Source organism: Chaetura pelagica, unplaced genomic scaffold, assembly GCF_000747805.2.
Source record: "Chaetura pelagica isolate M959 unplaced genomic scaffold, ChaPel_1.0 scaffold94, whole genome shotgun sequence".
Lineage (NCBI taxonomy): Eukaryota > Metazoa > Chordata > Aves > Apodiformes > Apodidae > Chaetura > Chaetura pelagica.
In genome coordinates this window covers 1,528,221-1,547,002 of record NW_009952881.1, presented here as the reverse complement: position 1 = coordinate 1,547,002, position 18,782 = coordinate 1,528,221, and the positions used below count along the sequence as shown (strand labels likewise).

The 18,782-nt window shown below is 37.2% G+C and overlaps 1 protein-coding gene across 2 annotated transcripts in view; it reads right to left on the bottom strand.

The window, feature by feature from the left end:
• The window catches only part of SOX6 (SRY (sex determining region Y)-box 6), a 241,841-nt gene that overhangs the window by 59,955 nt on the left and 163,104 nt on the right, over nt 1–18,782 (bottom strand). For both annotated transcript variants that reach the window (XM_009995398.1, XM_009995399.1), the window contains one exon: nt 1,635–1,784. In XM_009995398.1, the coding sequence (XP_009993700.1) occupies nt 1,635–1,784 (150 nt within the window). The remainder of the gene's footprint in view (nt 1–1,634; nt 1,785–18,782) is intronic.

Sequence of the window (18,782 nt, the reverse complement as noted above, 5' to 3'; positions counted from 1 at the left end):
GTAGGGAAACCCCCAAGAATTTGCACATGGTCAAGTCTATAATAGGACTCAGCTGGCCAGAAAGCTGGAATGGTATTGGCCATAGTCCAAGAAGATATGTGCTTGAATTTAACCAGGGAAAATTTTACTCATGTAATAAAGGTTTGGTTTGGTGTAGATCCATTTGGCTCACTCACTTATGAAATTACTTTTTCACAGAAAAGCAGTCAGTAGTATATTCTCAATACCATAAATCACTGGTGTTAGATATCAGTATACTATGGCAACTTTGCTGAAACAGTTGGGCTTTGCTTTTGGTGGCTTCTGTATTGACCATAACAAACTCTGCATATGTGGTAAATTTCTCTGACTGCTCTCAAATCTGGCATTGGGTTACAAGAGGTAAAATATTAGACTAATACACATCTACAGTTAAGTAAAGTGAGCGCTTTTCTAAATAAATGTTAGATCTGGCCATAATGGAATAGTTTTTATTTATTAGTACTCTCAGCCTAGCAAAAAAGTGTCATGGAAATTTATCAGCCCAGGCAGAAATATCTACTCACCCACATTTTACCACAGTGATTTATGATCATGAAAAAAAGGATGATATTTTACTCTCATGACAAAATATAATAATAAAAAAAAGCAACCCTCACCTCAAGTGAGTAAAATCTTCCCAGGCTGATTTGAGGCTAAGGACTGTATGCCTGAAAGGTGTTAGCAGCTAGCAAAAAAACATGCTCTTGTTCTCTCTCTTCTCTCTCCACAAAGTCTCTACTATATGCCTTCTTTACATCTATTGCAATAGTTCTGCACTTACAGCAGTATCATTCAAATTAGTAAAACATGGGGGCTTTTTTACAGTTTGAAATAAATTGTTCTTCAGTATATTTGGTCCCATGAAATTCAGAATAACCACAGAAGAACGCAGCAGTAAAAGCCACCCAGTTCCACCCAAAGGTACTAGCTGCACCACAGATTTCAAGGGGTGCACGATGTTCATTTCAAGTTGCTGGCAAATGCCATGTTGTAGCTGCCTGGTTCCAAGCAAGTGAGAATAAGCAGACATGAGCATTCAGCAATGGCACAAAACCAACAAGGAGCAGCCCTGTTGTCAGCAGCTGTGTGAAATCAGCAAAAGTCACATCAATTTGCAGTGACACAATGTTTTGCCCGGAGTCAAGACTTACATATTATTTTTATGTGGGGATTTTTCCAAAATTGTAGAATAAGTGTAGCTAGAGATTTGTAAAATAATTAGATCTGCAGTCTCTCTTGTGCCCTAACAAGATAAGTTAGCGCTGTATTTGAAGATACTCAAATGTTCAATGTGAAACAATTCATGAAATCTACGCCATTTATGCACATTACAAGACTACAAACTGAAATCCTGAAAATATCACATTTTACTGATGAATCTGTTGTGCTGCCTGTGCTATGGCAGCAAGAGGGATGCCTGATATTTTTGGAAGCAAGAAGTGAGTGTTTTCTCTTCCCTTCTCTATACTGATAATACATCACTAAAACCGAACATTTTCTTTGAATATTGAAGAACTTTCATGTGGTTCAACTTCCAACTGCAAAACAATTAGATAGATAACGTAATTTCACTGCCCTTTTCAGACACTGACTTCTTGTTTAACGGAAAATACCTTCACTTGAGTTACCGGGCTGGTCCCTCTCTTCTCATTTTTTATCCCAGTGGGTGAGAGTGCCCCTGTCGTATTTGGTGGCTGTGGAGTAGATGGCATTTTGGTTCCAGGAGAAACTTGCATGCTTGCCAGCTGAGCTGCATACAGTTGCTGGAAGACAAAAATATATACAATGTATTCCTGCAAAATTCCTTCAAAAAAAAGCCATAAATGTACATAATTCTTATTGCTAGGCTGTTTCTTCTCTTAAAGAAATTACAGATTTGTTTTTGTTTTAGCACTTTCTTGTTTGTGGCTACTCCTTTCTAGTTATTTTCAAAAAGAAAAAAGACTTGAAAACTCCCACACATTAACATCCTCTTTACTTCATTTGACTTCTTGCTGATATATTTTTTCCTTCTTGCTAATGGTCATCATGGTAACGAGCAAAAGGTTATACTGTGCCTGAATATTAAAAACAAAATCGGCAAAATTATAGGGCTGGTTATGAAAAGGAGGTATAAAACCCCTGTCAGAAACAATAAAACTTCTAGTAATTCTGTTCTTATGCTGAAATTACCCACCAACACCTAAACCTCTACTGGGAGAATCAAAAAGTAATGCTGCACCTTTCTCTAAATAGTGATGAAAGTCAAAATAGGCAGCAGGGTAGGTCTCCATCTCAGTGCACAGTGATTGTTACTAAATAAAAAGTGATAAAACTTAAAAGGCCTTATAAATTCCTGTAATAGTTATGGATATACAAAAACTCCCTCATAGAAGTTTTCAAAAAGTTTAACTGAAACATAAGAAAAGACTTGTACAATAAAATAAACTATTCCTACCAATCTATAGTGTTTACTGAACAAAACCAAATAAGTTTAATTTCCTTCCAGTGACCAAATTTAAACCCTCACCTTGAATTAAAATCAGCAATAATTCTTCACCATAAACAGGGAAGATTCTAATCCCTCTTCTACACATTAATCTATATAAACTTTGTCGTAATAGTGAGAAAAAAGCCAGGTGGTTTGTATGTAATTTCAAACATTACTATCATTCAGATGGACAAATAAAAAAAATTACAGTAATCAAAAGCAGACCTTTCAGCACATGTAATTAAATGCAAGCTTAATAAAGAATAATTTGCAAGAGCCAGATGTGCTTATGTCATAATTGTTGCTTTCTTTGGAACATTTTTTCTAATATAACAAGCCTCCACAGAAATTAAAGTTACACAATACTGTAAGCTCAGTGACTCATTGGCTAGACAAACTCATGAAGGAGGAGCAAATTCAGAACTCTGGGTGACAAATGGGAACTCTTGTTTGTTTGTTTCCTGCCACCCCTTTTCAATACCACTTAGAGGCTACAAAAGGATCACAGATCAATATTTTGAAATCAATGGTGTTTAAATATTTTGGTCAAGGTACTATTTTTTCCTGTGCTAGAAAACCAGAGAAATTGAGAACAGATAAAAGTCCCATTTTTCAGTCCTGTTCTGGAGAACGAAAATGAAACATTGCACACAAAAGTAAATAGTGGTTTTCCCTAATATTAGAATCTTATGCCTTTTAGCATATTCTTCAGATCAATCTATGCTTGCTTAATAGCCTGCTTATGTTAAAGAAGCACATTTCACAGACTTCTAAAAACCTGCACTTTCTCAGCTCAGAAAAAATCAGGCACTGCACTATGACAGAGACACTAAAATACACTTAAATACATTTGAAAGACAAAACACTGAGATTATAGTGGTTTTCTCAGTGTGCTGTACTTTGTCTATTAAAATACTTTTCCTGTTTTTCTTTTCTATTTGTGTGTTGGCTTTTCTTTGTTTGTTTTTGTTTGTTCATTGTTTTTTTAATTAGAAACCTATGTAACATTATTTCAACTATCTGGGTGAGATTACTTTGATATTACTAAAAATACAGTAATATTTTACCAATTAATGTAGTGCGCATTGAGAGTGGGAAACGAATTGTATATAAAAACATATCCAGGTTTATCAACTAAAGTTCACAGTCATTTCCTTCTCCTTTTTCAGATAAGCCATTAGGGCAAGAAAGTTGGGATCTGAATTATTCTCTCCACCAAATTCAGTCTTTCTTAGAGGATAAAAGTTGTTGGTCAATGATGGCAAGCAGCATAGTGTGGTAGCTGACCAAGGCCAGCTGCCACCTGCCCAGCTGCTGTCTGCCTCCCCCTCCTAAACAGGACAGGGAAGAAAAAGAAGATGGGAAAGCTCATCAGTTGAGATAAAGACAGGGAGAACACTTGCCAGTTACCATTGCAGGCAAAACAGATTTGGCTTGGAGAAAATTAATTTAATTTAGTGTTCATTCATGCTATGCCAGCAGACAAAGGCCTTAGGCTTACACATCCCTCTCACAGGTTTCAACATTTTTTCAATAGTTTTTCAATAAGTTTTTCCAACTAGCTTTCAATAATCAAATCTCTTCAGTTAACTCAGGTCCTTTTTCTACATGATTTTTCACTTGCACTTAGGCTTGTGACATTCCTAGACATGGGCTTTACTGAATTTCCCTGAGCACAGCAAATAGGACAGAGCAAAGCTTTCTATGCACCAGATGTGTCCTTTTTTTTTTTTTTTTTTAAAAGCAGGAAGGCTGATATTTACCTCCTTAGGCTGCAGCATCTGTGTCTAAATGAAGGAATAAAGGTGAAGAATTTTGACAATGAAATGCTAAAGAAATAACACATGGTAAGGAAAACAAAATGGGCCTTAAATCAACACAGTTAAGGGAGATTTGCACTGACAACAACTTGTTAACTTTGTGACAGGCTGTTTTACCACCTAACACAGAATTATGATAATCATAACCTTCTTACCAGTGGCTTGTCAATGACAGGTTTTATGGAAAAAGTTTATTTAGAGAAGATATTTCAATAAAGAGAAACTGATCAACTGCTGCATAGGAGAGAGATGGGTTTTATATATAGATATATATATGACTCCAGGGAGGAAACAGAGAGAACAGTTGCACTTGTACCAGAATTAAAAGGCAAGGGCTAGGGACAGAATCACAGAACCACAGAACCACCAGCTGGCTCCACTGGTGAGGAAGAATTTGGTCACAGCAGTGGGGATATAATTCAGATGTTCTTCTTTGCAGCAGAATGCTGAAGAAGCTGCAGCAAACTCATATGTGAAATACAGAGATAAGAGAGAGAGAGTGGTTACAATAGTCAGCACAGCAGATAATCAAAGTGCAGGTGATAAAGGCTGGTCTAGCACAATGAATTGCAATAGATGTACTTGGAAGATGACCCACACAAAATTCAGTAGAGGGTAGCTTGATTCAAGGAGAAAGAAGGGGTTGGTTCTTTACCCTTTTATTTTATCTTACTAAAAGATTTATGACCAAAAAAACCCAAAACATTCTATTTTTTCTGTATTTGTACATTATTTCTCCAAAGGTTATAGAAATATTTTTTTTTGCTCAGAAAGTATTGGTAAAATTTATGGACCCTAATTAATTTTAAAGCTTTCCATTCAAGTCCTATGTTACATCTTCAACAAAAACATTTGCTACAGTAAAGGAAATAGAACAATTAAACTACTGAGAATCAAGTCAGGATCCTTATTTGTCAGCATTTTAAGCGAATTGTGCAAAGCTGAAATATCTTATTTATAGAGATGAAAGTTCAGCTATTTAGACAATGAGCAATTTGGTTTCTAAAGATGAAAAACTCTTAAGGAGTGACTGCAAGTGCTGTTGAAATCCTGCACTACAAGAGGTAATGCAGTTATTTTTTTTCTATAGTATATTTAGTACATAGTGTTGCAAAGCTATAATTTCAGAATTTTCCTTCTGAGTATAAAGCACGCAATAATAATACTTAGAACTGTCTGATCACAAAGGGTTTTTACAAGCTCACTAAAACCAGCAACATCTTTTCTATTTCCAGTGCACATTTCTGAAAAGAACCTACCCAAACCAAAAAATACCACCTTCAATGGGACTGCTTATTTTTTATTATTGGTGTAGAGGTGCTTAAAATAAGTTTGAGTTCAAACAGATCAAAGGAGACAGAGTCTGTTTGCAAAAGATTTTCTTCTGTTTAGAGGAAGAATGGATTAGTGCTCAAACCCATGTCATGGGTGTCATAGATAACAACTATGGAAATAAAGTGCTGACCTGAGCCAGATGTCACTGGTATAGCCTTCAGCAGTTCAGGCAAGATAACTTCTTCAAAAAGGTTTCAAAAGCATAAATATTCTAATAAAAAAATTCATATACATCTTTACCTAAATGCAAGAACTGTTTCTAAAGTAATGTTAATTGTACTTACTCCTTTCTATTTTTGTACTTAATTGTCATATTTTGTATCAGTATCTTTTTTGCACCAAACATGTTTAGTGACAAACACTACAGTTGAGACCTCTATAGCACCACCTTAAGAAATGGAGTTACTAGCTTATATATATATTTACTTATTTATTTAAACGGCAAATGGTTGCTTTTTCTCTTTGTTTTAAGAGAATTTTTATGCTGATCCTTAGAGTGAGAGACAGGTTAACAGAAAACGTCATCCAGAAACTAAAGTCAGCCTAAGTAGCTCATCAGCAGCTTAAGCATGTGTCAAACCCAGGGGCAACTTGAAGGCAGCTACAACCTGTGGAGTGTGCCAAGAAGCCAGATGCACCAGAACAAGCAGCTTCCACAGCTCAGCATCTGTGTCCTAGCAGTGCTCTCCACACAAAAGGTAAAGGAGAAAGAGAAGAAAGAGAAGGAAAGTTGCATATAAAATGTTTAAACAAAATGTATATACAGGTGAAAGCAGCCCTGATTTGAATATAAAACTTAAAACTTTTGTGCTGGTTCAGTTCTGGCATGGTTTTGGTAGCAGGAGAGGGGCTCCTGTAAGAAGCTGCTAAAAGCTACCTTGGCTCAGGTGGCCAAGGCCAAGTCATTAAAGAAATAAATAATGCCTCTCTGCAATTAACATATGAAAGAACCAATATAAAATCTGAGTACAAAGACAGCAAAGAAGAGCTGAGCTGGAGACGAGGAGAGCAGTGCTAGAGTGGAGATCCCAAGGTTGGTGAGAAAGAAGGGGAAGGAGGAGCTCAAGCAGCCCATGGCGAGATGACAGGCTCTCCCCCTGTACCCCATGGAGGAGAAACACGGCAGAGCACTCCCTGAAAGCATCAGAAGGGGTGAATGTGGTTCTGCAGCCCCTGGACATGGATCTAAAGCTGTGGAAACCCCCTGTCAGGTGAGGTGACTGATCCCAAAGCAGCCCGTGACTCTTTGAGAAGCCCAGGCTGGAGAAGCTTCAGATCTCGTGGGAAGAATTCATGAAGGAGAGGTTCGTGGAGGACTCTCTGCCATGGGAGGGACCCCGTGGGGAAGCAGGAGAGGACTGTGAGGAATCCTTCTTCCTGAGGAGGAAGGAGCAGCAGGAACCACCAGCCCCTGAACTGACAGTGATATTAAATTATATTTTTTTTCCCCAAGTTGAGGGGAATAAATGGTGAGTGAACCTTCCTTGTCCTTTCTCTCAATCCATGAGCTTCTAGTTGGGCTTTGTCCTCTCCCCCCCAATGTGTGTGTGTGTGTGTGTGTGTGTGAGGGGGGAGGGAGGGCGAGTGAGTGGCCACGTGGCTGGTTCTGTGTCATCGGTAAGGCCCGAACCAGAGCAACATGGAAAAATCAAAGCTTTTGCTGATGAAAACAAGATATCTTAAAATTAACATATAGAATATTTTATGCTAAAAGTGTTTTAAAATATATTTTTGTAGGTACTACCTGTTAAAACAGTGTATTTTATAAATCTCTTTTGAGAGAATTTGGGTGTCTCAGTAGCATTTTCTCAGTTTGTTCTAAGGAAAATGCCAACAAATCAAAATATGGTGAGTTTTGCAGATCTTAGAGTACCATGGGCAAGACTCTTCTCTCATTTTCACAGTTGCCAGCACAGATAACAGCCACTTACTCTTTAAGAATCAAAAAGTATGCAACATCAACTCTCAGGTTTATGCAAAATAACTGAGAACTAACTGGTTTTACATGGATATGGAGTGGGTTAACTACAGCGACATGAAGTTGGAGTAAAAATTAGGGAAAAGAGAGTTTAATTTAGATAATAAGTAGCAATACACCACAAATACTTCTTTTTCTCTACAGAATTCAAGTGCCATAATATATGCACCTGATTTCCTTTTAACAGCATCATCCTTTCTTTCTCCTGTTTGTACATAACTAGCCATAGTGGACACAAATTTCTGAATTTAAACATCCATTTATCGCCTTACTGCAAAGTCTGCTCATTCTCACAGTGCAAAAGAACTGTAAGAATGCACCATATAGCTTTGCAAAAAAGCATTAAGGTGTAACATGAACAGGCAGCTAATGAATTATTGTAACTAATGTCATAATAACAAAGATTGTTGCAGTGATTACTTATGCACTTGCTGACTAATGTGCTCTCAGATTTATTAAAGCCAAATATGTGCAAATGTATTAATTGTATTTGTGCAAATACAAATAATACATTTTGTAGTAACGGAGTTGAAAGGCTTCAGTTATCTCTGTATGTTCAGGTGTGGATCTATGGAAAAAAATTCTTTCAGCTAAAGGAATGATTTGACTAATTATTCATATTCATGCACTTCAGGTTTTTTTAATTATTAATACCAGTAATTTCAGTGTCTGTCTGTTGTTCTTTTACAGATTGTCAAGGAAAATTTTTATGTGGCTCTAAATTCCAGTCAGTTCCTGTCTCCTTAGGAGATTCACATACGTGTTTTGCTTCTCTCTCTAGCTGCAAAGTAACAGTTACCTAATTTCACCACTGAGAGTCTGCCAGCTCCAATTCCTTTTACTGACCACAAATTCATTGTACTGGTTCAGAAAAAGAAAAATAACTTTCATTGCTTCTGCTGTCCTGCTGTGGCTAATGGCCAGCCCATACAGAAAATAAAAAGAGTCCTTACACATTTTAGATACTGCAGCTCGTATTGTTATAATACTGCAGAGTCAAGATCCCCTTATGCAAAATAACAGCTTTATTTTGTTAAAAGGGCCCAACTTTAAGTGGACCATGGAATATTTATGGCTCTCAGTAGTCCTTTGAAAGAGTTATCTTATGTTTTTATGCCGATCATGGGTCAGAGGTTCAAATCAGCACTTCTTTCTGTCACTCCTTATATGTTTTACTATAATTTACAGCTCAGCAAGAGGACTCATAAAACAAAAGTGTCTATTTTACTTCAGCAACTAATTCTAGCTAATCAAAGCTTTCCAGCAAAACAACCCAGCATGAAACTCTGCGTGGAAAATATGCGGAGAACAAAGCGTTTTGTCAAATAACACATCTCATGATGTAAACACATATGTCTCTTATAGGAAATTTTATCGCTTCCACATTATCGGCACACAAAAGGATCATTCTTGTCGCAGACCTGGTGCGACTGTGGAGCCATCGTCATTGGAAACAAGAGCCTGATTAGGTTCCCACACAGATATGAATAGATTTTCTTTTTTTAGTGTAATGCTGCCTTTCTTATTTCTTAAACAGACTAGTAATTGTGGCTGTAAAAACAGTGAATTGTCTTTGGAGGACATTTGTGTCTTCATATTTTTTTTAGCTACCCAGTGACACCAATTATCCCATATGGTTGTCCTCTTCTGGAAAGTCTGAGTTAATCCACAGCTGTGAAGATGAAGATGCACCCAGCAGGCTCTAAATCTGGTGGGTCTCTTGTCTGCTAGTAAAGTCCACAGTCTGCTGGACAGATGTTAAGAGGATCTGTTAAATAAGTCAGTGACAAAGACCCAGATTTCTGCTGGGAAAAATAATTAGCCAAACTGTATCTATTCTTCTTTGATTTTCATTCCTTGCTTCATCCTTTGGAGAAGCAAATTTTCATTACTTGAGAAAGAAGAGTCCCACAGAGCATATATTAGGTCCTACTCAAAATACGAATGGACTAAATGATCACATTGATATGTGTTCCAAAGAAAAGATATACCTTTTTATCCTTGCCTATTCTCTAATAAAGAGATTACAGATAATGCGTTCTGGCCTCAATGCTAACACTGATGTTTGGGAGGGGTGGGGGAAAAAAGAATTGGAATAGGAAGATACTTGCAGCAAGATCCACATTCTGAGACTCACTTACTCACTTTTCCCTATTCCCACCTGTTTTTCAACATGGCCTGACAGCACAGACAGCCAATCCCAAAGTCGCTCTCAGTGACAGTCATGTAAATTTGGAGAAGTGCTATAGAGCTAAAATACAGCTGCAATAAAGAACTAACTTGCCTTGAGGCACATGTGCATTAAGGTACTCTTAAGATCACTTCTGTTTCATTTGCAAACTGTATTTCTTATTCTTTTGACCTCACCCTGTTTTGACGTAAAAAAATAGAAATGGCCATCAAAACATTTCACTCTGCTTTGCTGCCTAAATGCAGGCAACCATCATTTAGGCATTGTTTCTGGGAGGTGCCCCATAGAAATGTGATGGCTTTGATTTCATTGATTTATCACAACTAAACACAATCTTTCAGGAACTGCCTGTTCACAGCCTGTTTACTGTAAAGATGTGTGTAAAGCCAAGATATAATTATTAGAGCTTAAATAAATTACCAATCACTGCAAATAGCTGAGACAACATATAGAATTTGGCACCTGGTGGTTGCCTCTGTAATATTGTATTTTTTTCCCCTTAGGAAGTAAAGCTGTTGGTTTAAATAGTTTTACAGCCCCTTGACAAGATTCCAAGATATAATGTCACCTATGTCCTTATGAGGCTGATGGGAATTTGTAATAGGACAGCATCAAAACTGTGAAAGAAAAGTTTACTCTCTGCAAAAAATATCAATTCAAAAATTTATTCTAAAATTTGTATACAATTAAAGTTTGGGTAGTATAGTAGGTATCTTATATCACCATAGAATGTATGTAATATTGTCTCTATTGAAATAAAATAGCTACTTATCTCACAAGTGTCAGAGTCAGTGATATTTAAATGAGATTTTCTATTTCTTCCAATATAACTGAGTCAAAAATCTAACCCTGTAAAGTGTAGGTACTTGTCCTAAGTGCCCTAGAGAAAACGATGTTTCTGCTATGTCAGAAAAGAAGAAAGGGTGGGCTGAAAGCTGACCAAGGGGAACAAAGTAACAGCTACTAAAAAAAAAATAATTATAACAAAAAATAAGAAATTGAAAGCCTTCTGCAGCGAATATGGAGCTTTTGCTTTCTGAAGGGCAATTCCCTTGCGAAGTCACTGACTGGAGGGAGAGGCAAAAATCCTCACTGAGTCGGCAGTTGTGTCTCACCTCATTTAATGCTTTTTTCTTCTTCTTCTTCTTTTTTCCCCTTTTCAAACAGACTGAGTGTTGGTCTGCTGAGAATATGATGCTAAGCCACTTTTCCTGTAGAGTTTTTAAACTGGGCCTCTGAGAAAGGGTTTGATACAATTCAGTGACTGAAATAATACCTTTGTCCATCTGAGCATTAAATGGCCCATTGAAATAAAGCTTAGTTAGAAAGAATTTCAGTAAATGGTGCTTTCTAATTTTTTTTTATTATTATTATTCCTCTCCCAACAGATTACAGCCTGGATCTGAAAATGCAGTTCAATCACTTTTGGTTGCCTCTCAGGTCAGGCCTTTAGCCAGTGTTAATTAAATATAAACCCATTAGAATACTGGAGGTTAAATGAGAGCAACAAACTGGTCTTCTTCAAAATATTACCTCATGTTCTCCAAAAAGTTGTAATCTGTTTGGGAGGATCCTCTTTTAAACATGTGAGTCTTAGCAATGAAAATGTATTGGTGGGGGATGGGAATCCATGGCTAAATGCTATTTTGTCCAACTGCTAGTAATCCCAAACATTAAACACTTACTTCCATAAAATACAGAGTATCTGTTGTATTTAAATAACACATATCATAAAGGAAAGTGCTGCAGCAGACAATTTAGGCTGTAGCATCACATACAGCAAAATTTTCAACTTGATAAAGTGAAACTGTAAAGAATCAATGCAGAAGTCAGACATCTTTCATACGTAATATTTTTCCCTGCAGCTATTAGTTCACATTTTTGTCTCTAGTAGGCATGAACATCAGTATACTTTCAATTTCATGTCTTCAGCCACATTTTGTTGTCTGCGCCATACAATCTGACCAAACCATGAGATTGGAAAGTAGCTGAAATTGTCTTTTTTTCATCTTAATAATTTTAAATGAGAAAGGGAGATTATTCTCTAAGCTATTTGTTCACTGCTTTGTAGAAAGTTTCCTGAAGTGTTCGTAACAACTTTGCTATTAAATTAGTTGAAAGAAAGCTGCTTAATACATGGTCATTAGTCTTGTCTTTCTGAACATGACTTTACTGTAAATACTCCTCCTTGACTATCTCTTTGTCCCAAGATTCCTTAGAAGAATGCAACCAAGCGATAATTCAGCATTATTGCTGCTTCAGTGCACTAATCGCTTAAAGAGCAGCAAGGACCCTGTGTTTACTGCCACAAGGCTCCTACAGCCTCCTGGCCTAAGGCAGGCTTCCCAGCCCAGCAGCATCCAGATGTCAAGAGGAATATCCAGGTCCTGATGCAGCATGCCGCTCAGTTCCAGTATGGCCTAAACATCTGTTTCATCTGCTGGCATACAACCTGCTGAATACACTGAGACTGATGCACAAAGTGGGGAATTGAATGAAGGTGGGAGTGAAAAACTGCAGTTGCATAGTTCAGTGTACATACCGCTAAAAAAACCCCCACCTTTATGCAGACACAAAAATTCATACGAGATGCTCAGAACCCCAAAACTAGAGTTTGATCATTTTCTGTCTCAAATGGCTCTCTCTGGACTGAAAATCTAGACAAATAGCTGGAAGGACATTGTGATAATTTCTTTTAAAAATCACTTTCTACACAATATAATCTTAGCAAATTTTTCTTCTAATGGAGGAAGAGGCCACAACACCTTAGCTTCTCATCTTGCTGATCTTGCACTGGTTTAATTCTTTATGGCGTAAGATAAGGACAAAAGAAGAAAAAGCACAGAAGTTTGTAACACAAATTGCTTGTTGCAGTTATAGCAACAGCTCTTTACAGAAAATACTTTGAAATGAAGTGATTTTAGGCATCTATTACATATTTATCATTTCCTACAGATAGTAACTCAGGCGTTCTAAAACAATAAGCATCTTTTGTCTAAAAGATAGGAATAATGTAAACATTGACATTTTATCTTGAGGCATGACAAAAAACAGCAAGTATTTTAGATGATCTAGATTAAGTTCTGACAAGGAATAAAGGAAAGCTAACTGTTCTTGTATCTTCCACTTGTGTTTCTATTCTCTTGTATTTTTGCTAGCAACAATAATGGAATAGTTGCATGCTATCATGCAAATTCTTTGAGTTGTTTATGAAAGCAAGATCAAAGCCAAACTGTGAGTGCATCTTTTTTTATATATACTGTATTTTTTCTCAAGAGGAGGACCTAACAAGAGGCAGTTTAACCAGACGGCTTCCTCTGCAGTTGCAGAGAAGAGGCAATCTCTCAGTACAACCTTCTGGCTTATTTTCTCTGGCCAGCCTGGGGACATGGCTCACCTCTCTGTGCCAGGAAACAGGAGCACAGAAGGCAGGAGGGATTAGATGCTTCTGCGTCCCTCTTCTGCATGGGATGAGCACCTGTACCCAGAAACTCGGAAGTTTCCATCTCAGTCCTTCCATCTAAACACATCCTGTGTAAACCTGAGCAAGTCACCAACCATTGTCTTTGTGCTACTCATGAAATGGATACAATGTATGTGCATTGCTACAGTGTCCTAAGTAGGTATATCTGAATGCAATCATAAAGTCTTCCTGTTAAAGGTAAAAGGTGAGCATTCATAAAATCTGCTACAGTAATAAAATGTTTAAAATATAAAGAAAAATCAGAAAACAACAATATATAAAAACTTCATAAAATGTCAATAGCCATTTCCTCTACAGGGAGAGAGACAGCAGAGACATCAATAAAATCTTTCTTGTAAGCACAAAGATTTGCATTCTTCCATTTAACACTGTCAGATTACTGTTATGCTACTTTTTGATCACAATTCTCCTGTTATTCCTGTCATGCACAGGAAAGAACACAATCAATTTATCTTTGTGCTTATTCCAGATTATGTGTTGTGTTACATAGCTTGGACATTAGCAAACGTCTTTAACTTTAAAAAAAATATTTTACTAAATAACACACTCTCCTTGAAACTGTTGTATATTCTATCTAGAACTAAACACATACAGTTAATTTAAGCCTAAATACCTTTGGTAGAAAGCTAGTCACAGGGAGGGACAACTAAAAAAAAATGCTTGGTTGAAAAAGTAATTTTGATTTTTCAGGGGATAATATTATTCGACAAAAAAATGTGAAGTGTTGAAAAGAAATCTTTATGTGATATTCCCATGTTTGCTTCTATTAGAATTTGCTTTTGCCATGTTTATAGCATGAATTTTACCTCATCAAAATTGTACATAGCACTAAAATTAACAAAGTGACATGCTCACCTAGGAAAGCAAGCAAAGACCAGGAAGCAGGGCCCCAAAGATACCTACAAATTAAGGCTCTGGTATTTTAAACTCCTCTTGTATCCAAGGAAAGCAAATAAGCAGCACATATTTAAAATAAAAATATAACCAGATCTATCAGAAAAATATGAAAAAATAACCAGATAGTTGCATCAGAGTGCAGTTTTTTCATTCACTTTACACTATCATAATAATATTACATTTTCCAGTGAAATTGTAAATCAAAGAATTTTAAAATGTTTTCTGATCTCTTCCAAAAATCTGTTTGTTTGTTGTTTTTTCCTTACTGCTAGTATGAAGTATGTGAGAGATCTATATGAAAAGCAGTTATTAATTCAAACCGTTTCACACACTTTATGTAGAAAGGTGTTCTGGAGTAAAGCTAGTGCAAAAGAATAAGCTGCTTAAAGATAACTCTGTGACATGGGAAATAAAATTATATGATTGAAAAGCAATTAATTACAGTAACTTTGCTGAATGGATGATAGTTATCAAAGCTTATCAAATTTACCATTTCAAATTTAATATATTTTTTAAACTAATTAATACATAGATGGGCTTTGTGAGAGAAGTCAGGAGTCTCATTCAGGCTCATGTCAGCAGGAGTACAAGTAATGAGAAACTGCTTGTTGAGCTTGTGAAATGAGTTGTGAATGAGTTTCCTAGTAAGCACATGCCCATGTCACTGGTACAATTGCCAGTAATGTAGACAGTCTTAGTTGAAGGGATCTAAAACCATAATAATTCCCCTAATCCTACAAGAGATTAAATCAGTTCAGTACAGAAGAAGGTTGTACAATTACTGCTTCTAGTGTGGACCTTCTAGGTTTCTCTACCTGGCAGCAGACAGAAAAACAAAGGTTTAAGTAAAAGAAAAAGAAATCAGGACCTGGAAACAATAAGTGGCAATAAATATTCTCTAGAAATACTTCTCACAATCTGACACAGGTTGGTGGGTTCATTCACTCTCTGACCCCTTAGATGGTGAAAAAGTCAAATATGACAATTGCAGTATTTCCCTGAGTAGACCTGCACAGACACAGAACAAGAAACCAAACACTCACCTACCAGTGCTAACTGTATTGAGAGGCAAAAGTGCTATAATTACATTTCTACAGGCTCCTATAACAGAATAATGAGACACCATCCCAATAATAAATGAGTGCAAGCCAGGTAAAAGGAAGAATCCCATTTAAATTTCCTCTCTCAGTTGCCACCTTTAAATCTCCACCTTGTGAGAAGATGCCAAAGCAGATCTACATTTAAGAGATTAATTTTGGAAACTGTTGTGTGGGGGTTGAAGCCACAATAACGCTTTTCTACTTTTGTAAGACACACAGACAGTTCATGTGACAGCTTGCAGTCTTTCTCTTATTTTCACTAGCAAAAACGGACTAAAGACAGGGATATAATAAATATATGCTGGCTCTACTGATCAGGAGAATCTTTATCAGTCAGCTGGGGCACATCTGGGAAAAAAGTCACTCAGGTGCATCACTAGCATCCCATTCAATTAACATACCATTAAAAATGGTTTGTCCCTGTTCAGCCTGCTGCGTTACCTGATAAGTCAACATATTTAAAATGTACATTTAAATGCAGAAAACAGTGAAATGTTTTCTTTGTGAAGCAGAAAACAAGCCCAGTTTACAGGTATTCAAAAGCATTAGAAATAATTGTGCTTTACAGGCTGCTTAACAGATCTCTCACACTGATCTTTTATGGTATATTTAGAACTTTCATGCGCCTTCAAGGAAAATTAAATAATTTCCTTAAAGGAAGTGCACACAAAATTATGCAAAACATATTCAAATGGGTTTATAAAAATTACATCTAAAAAAAATTATCACATTTGCACCTCAAAACCAGGTAACTGGCAACTTACTATTATGAATTAATTTTAAGCTGATGTATTTTACACAAGCAAATGTGAATTTGGCATAAGACTGCCATGCACTGCAGTGCATGCAACAGTGCTGGAACCAGATTAAAATGACTATCAGGCCTGATCTTAGCTCTACCCTACATGTTGGAGACTTCAACAGAAGAGATGGGCTGTACTGAATGAATTACTATGAATGTTTCACAGATGTGTTACTAGTAAAGCTGTAGAAAAGTTAAATCTGGTGAATTGTTCTTTTTCAAGTGTGGAACAAATGACACAACTTCTTTTAACGGACTTGATGTCTTTTATTTCTCACTTCACTTCTGAAAATGCCAGTGGACAGGACAACATACTCTCACTATTCCTGCACCTGAAATACTCATGGTTTTTTTCATGCTTAACAATTTGCTGCAATTCATGCACAACACTAAAATAAGAGCTCTGTTGTGTTAACCTCACTAGATTTTGTGAATGATTCCTTTAAATCTTGAATAATCCCTTAATACTGACTTTTAAGAATGATGTGTTTTTCTCCCTGTAATCCCTCCAGTCCTTTTTGTCTTTTTTTCCCAGGACTGATATGCAAGCCTTCTGTTGTGCCTCCAGCCACGTGCAGCCTTCATGCTGAGCCTTTAGAGTAGATGCATAATTCCAACACTTTGTATGAGTTAGGACAGTTCACTAGTTTCTCAATCATATGGAGACTAAAAACATCACAGACCAAATCCATCTTAGAAAAGCAGGGTGTTGGAGGCAATATCATTGCTATTTTGTCATCTAAAAAGACTCTACATAGTGGTAGCAACACCTACACTCTGGTTTTTTGTTATTTCATCTTCTATAAATTTCCTGTTCTTTTTGAATTGTGGGAAGGAATACTCTCTTCTAATGAAAACCCTCCATAATAAAGTAGATGATGGTATCTTTGCACTCCATACACCATGAGCCTGCACGTGTGTGTGCACATCTACACGTAGAAACTCTCATCTAACCATCCTTATTCTTAGAACTTTTAAGTCAGATTAAAGGTGAGCTATTAAGTTTTCTTTTTCTGTAGCAATTAGTCAGAAAGGAATGATGATACAGAAGTGTATTGTTTTCTTTGTGTATAGACCTAACTTAAAAGGCATTTTTTACTTTAATCTGATTGCTGCTAAATTCCTAAACATTCAAACATGTTAACACCTTCACAGGAAAAAAAATCCTTCATGTTTGCAATTTGTAGCCAAATTAAGCAGCTTGCTCTATGGTTATGAGAAGTATAATAAAATCCCAGGAACATACTCACTTGCAGCTCATCCCTGTAAGGCATATACCATATACATTTCTAGAAAGCTTTAAGGAATCCAACTGCCAGCTCAGAGTGTGCCTCCCAGTCAGCCTATTCCCCAAAGGGATGCCACAGTTTTAAAAGAGATTTTTAGAATGTGCTTGTCCCCTGATGGCACTCTGTAGTACTGGTGCCTCTGGTGCTCTGTCAGTAAATGCAGCAGGAACTTATTTGCTTCTTACTGGCTTCTGAGTGAATACATACCCCAGGGAGGGAGCTTTGCAGAGCACAATTATTTTAAAATAGAGCTTGGTTTTCTGTGAGGGGCAGCCAGTGGTTAAGGCAGCAAGAATGTCTTGTTGATGCTGGGGGCTCAGCCTCCTCCAGTCACTTGGGCTCAAGCTTCTGCCCTGTTACAGACTGAAGAGACACAAGAAACCTCCTGCAACCCAGGCTAAAAGGATGACATCCTTTTAAACATACATGTTTCCTGATAAGTGAGTTTATGTCTGTGTCATTTATGGTCTCTGTGGTAAATTCTCCCTGGAACAGAGCATATGGACCTGGAAGGCAGCTGTCCTGCTTGGTAAGATCTTAAAGGTGCAAAAGATGGGAATCACGCCAGGAGCCTGATCTCTAGCTGCCAGATTGAACAGTCTTCCCTCTTGGGAGAGGAGATCAGGCACAGGATGGGAGCACTTCCCAAGGCAAAGGAGTTGTTGGTTATCTGAAGGGAACAGAAGCAGAGGGCCAAGCCAGACTGAGTGACAGTCCGGCGGCTACTGTTCTTCCTGCAACAGGGAGAAACACAAGCCCAGGACTAGAGTTAGGCTTGCCACGTCCAAGACAAGTACTAGAACTGCTATAGATTATAGAAAGAGTCTCTTTCTTCAACACTCCTTTTTTTTTAAATTTTCTTTATTAATAATGTGACACTGTTCTGTTAAGCAAGACTGAGAGTAACAAAGGCATGCTGCTTAAAGCAGCCATTGGAGACACAGGGCATTAAATGGGTGAGAAAAGGGTGTTGCAGCATCCGTACTGCTGTACCAGACTGACTGCTCTAGCTAATGGTTTTGTTTGTTTGCCTGTTCATTTGTACTAACTTGAGGAAAACAGGGAAGACTCCCCTTCATTTTGATCAGGGATACCATTACTGGAGGAGCTAAGATCATCCTCCTGGCCAAAATTGCATCAGAACTGATATTTTACTGCAAAAAAAGACACCATATTGATGGGTTGTCTTTTCTGAATGAAAATCATTTTGCCAGATAATTCAGGGCTAAAGATAAGAAGGAGTAGGAGAAGACAGAGTATTAAGAAATTCTGCAAAGAAGGGAGGTCATATGGTAAAATATTGACTCAATGACATCATTTTCATTGATACTGCCACTAGTATAATTCAACTTGATAACACAGATATTACATACGGAGACAAACATTCAAGTAGGG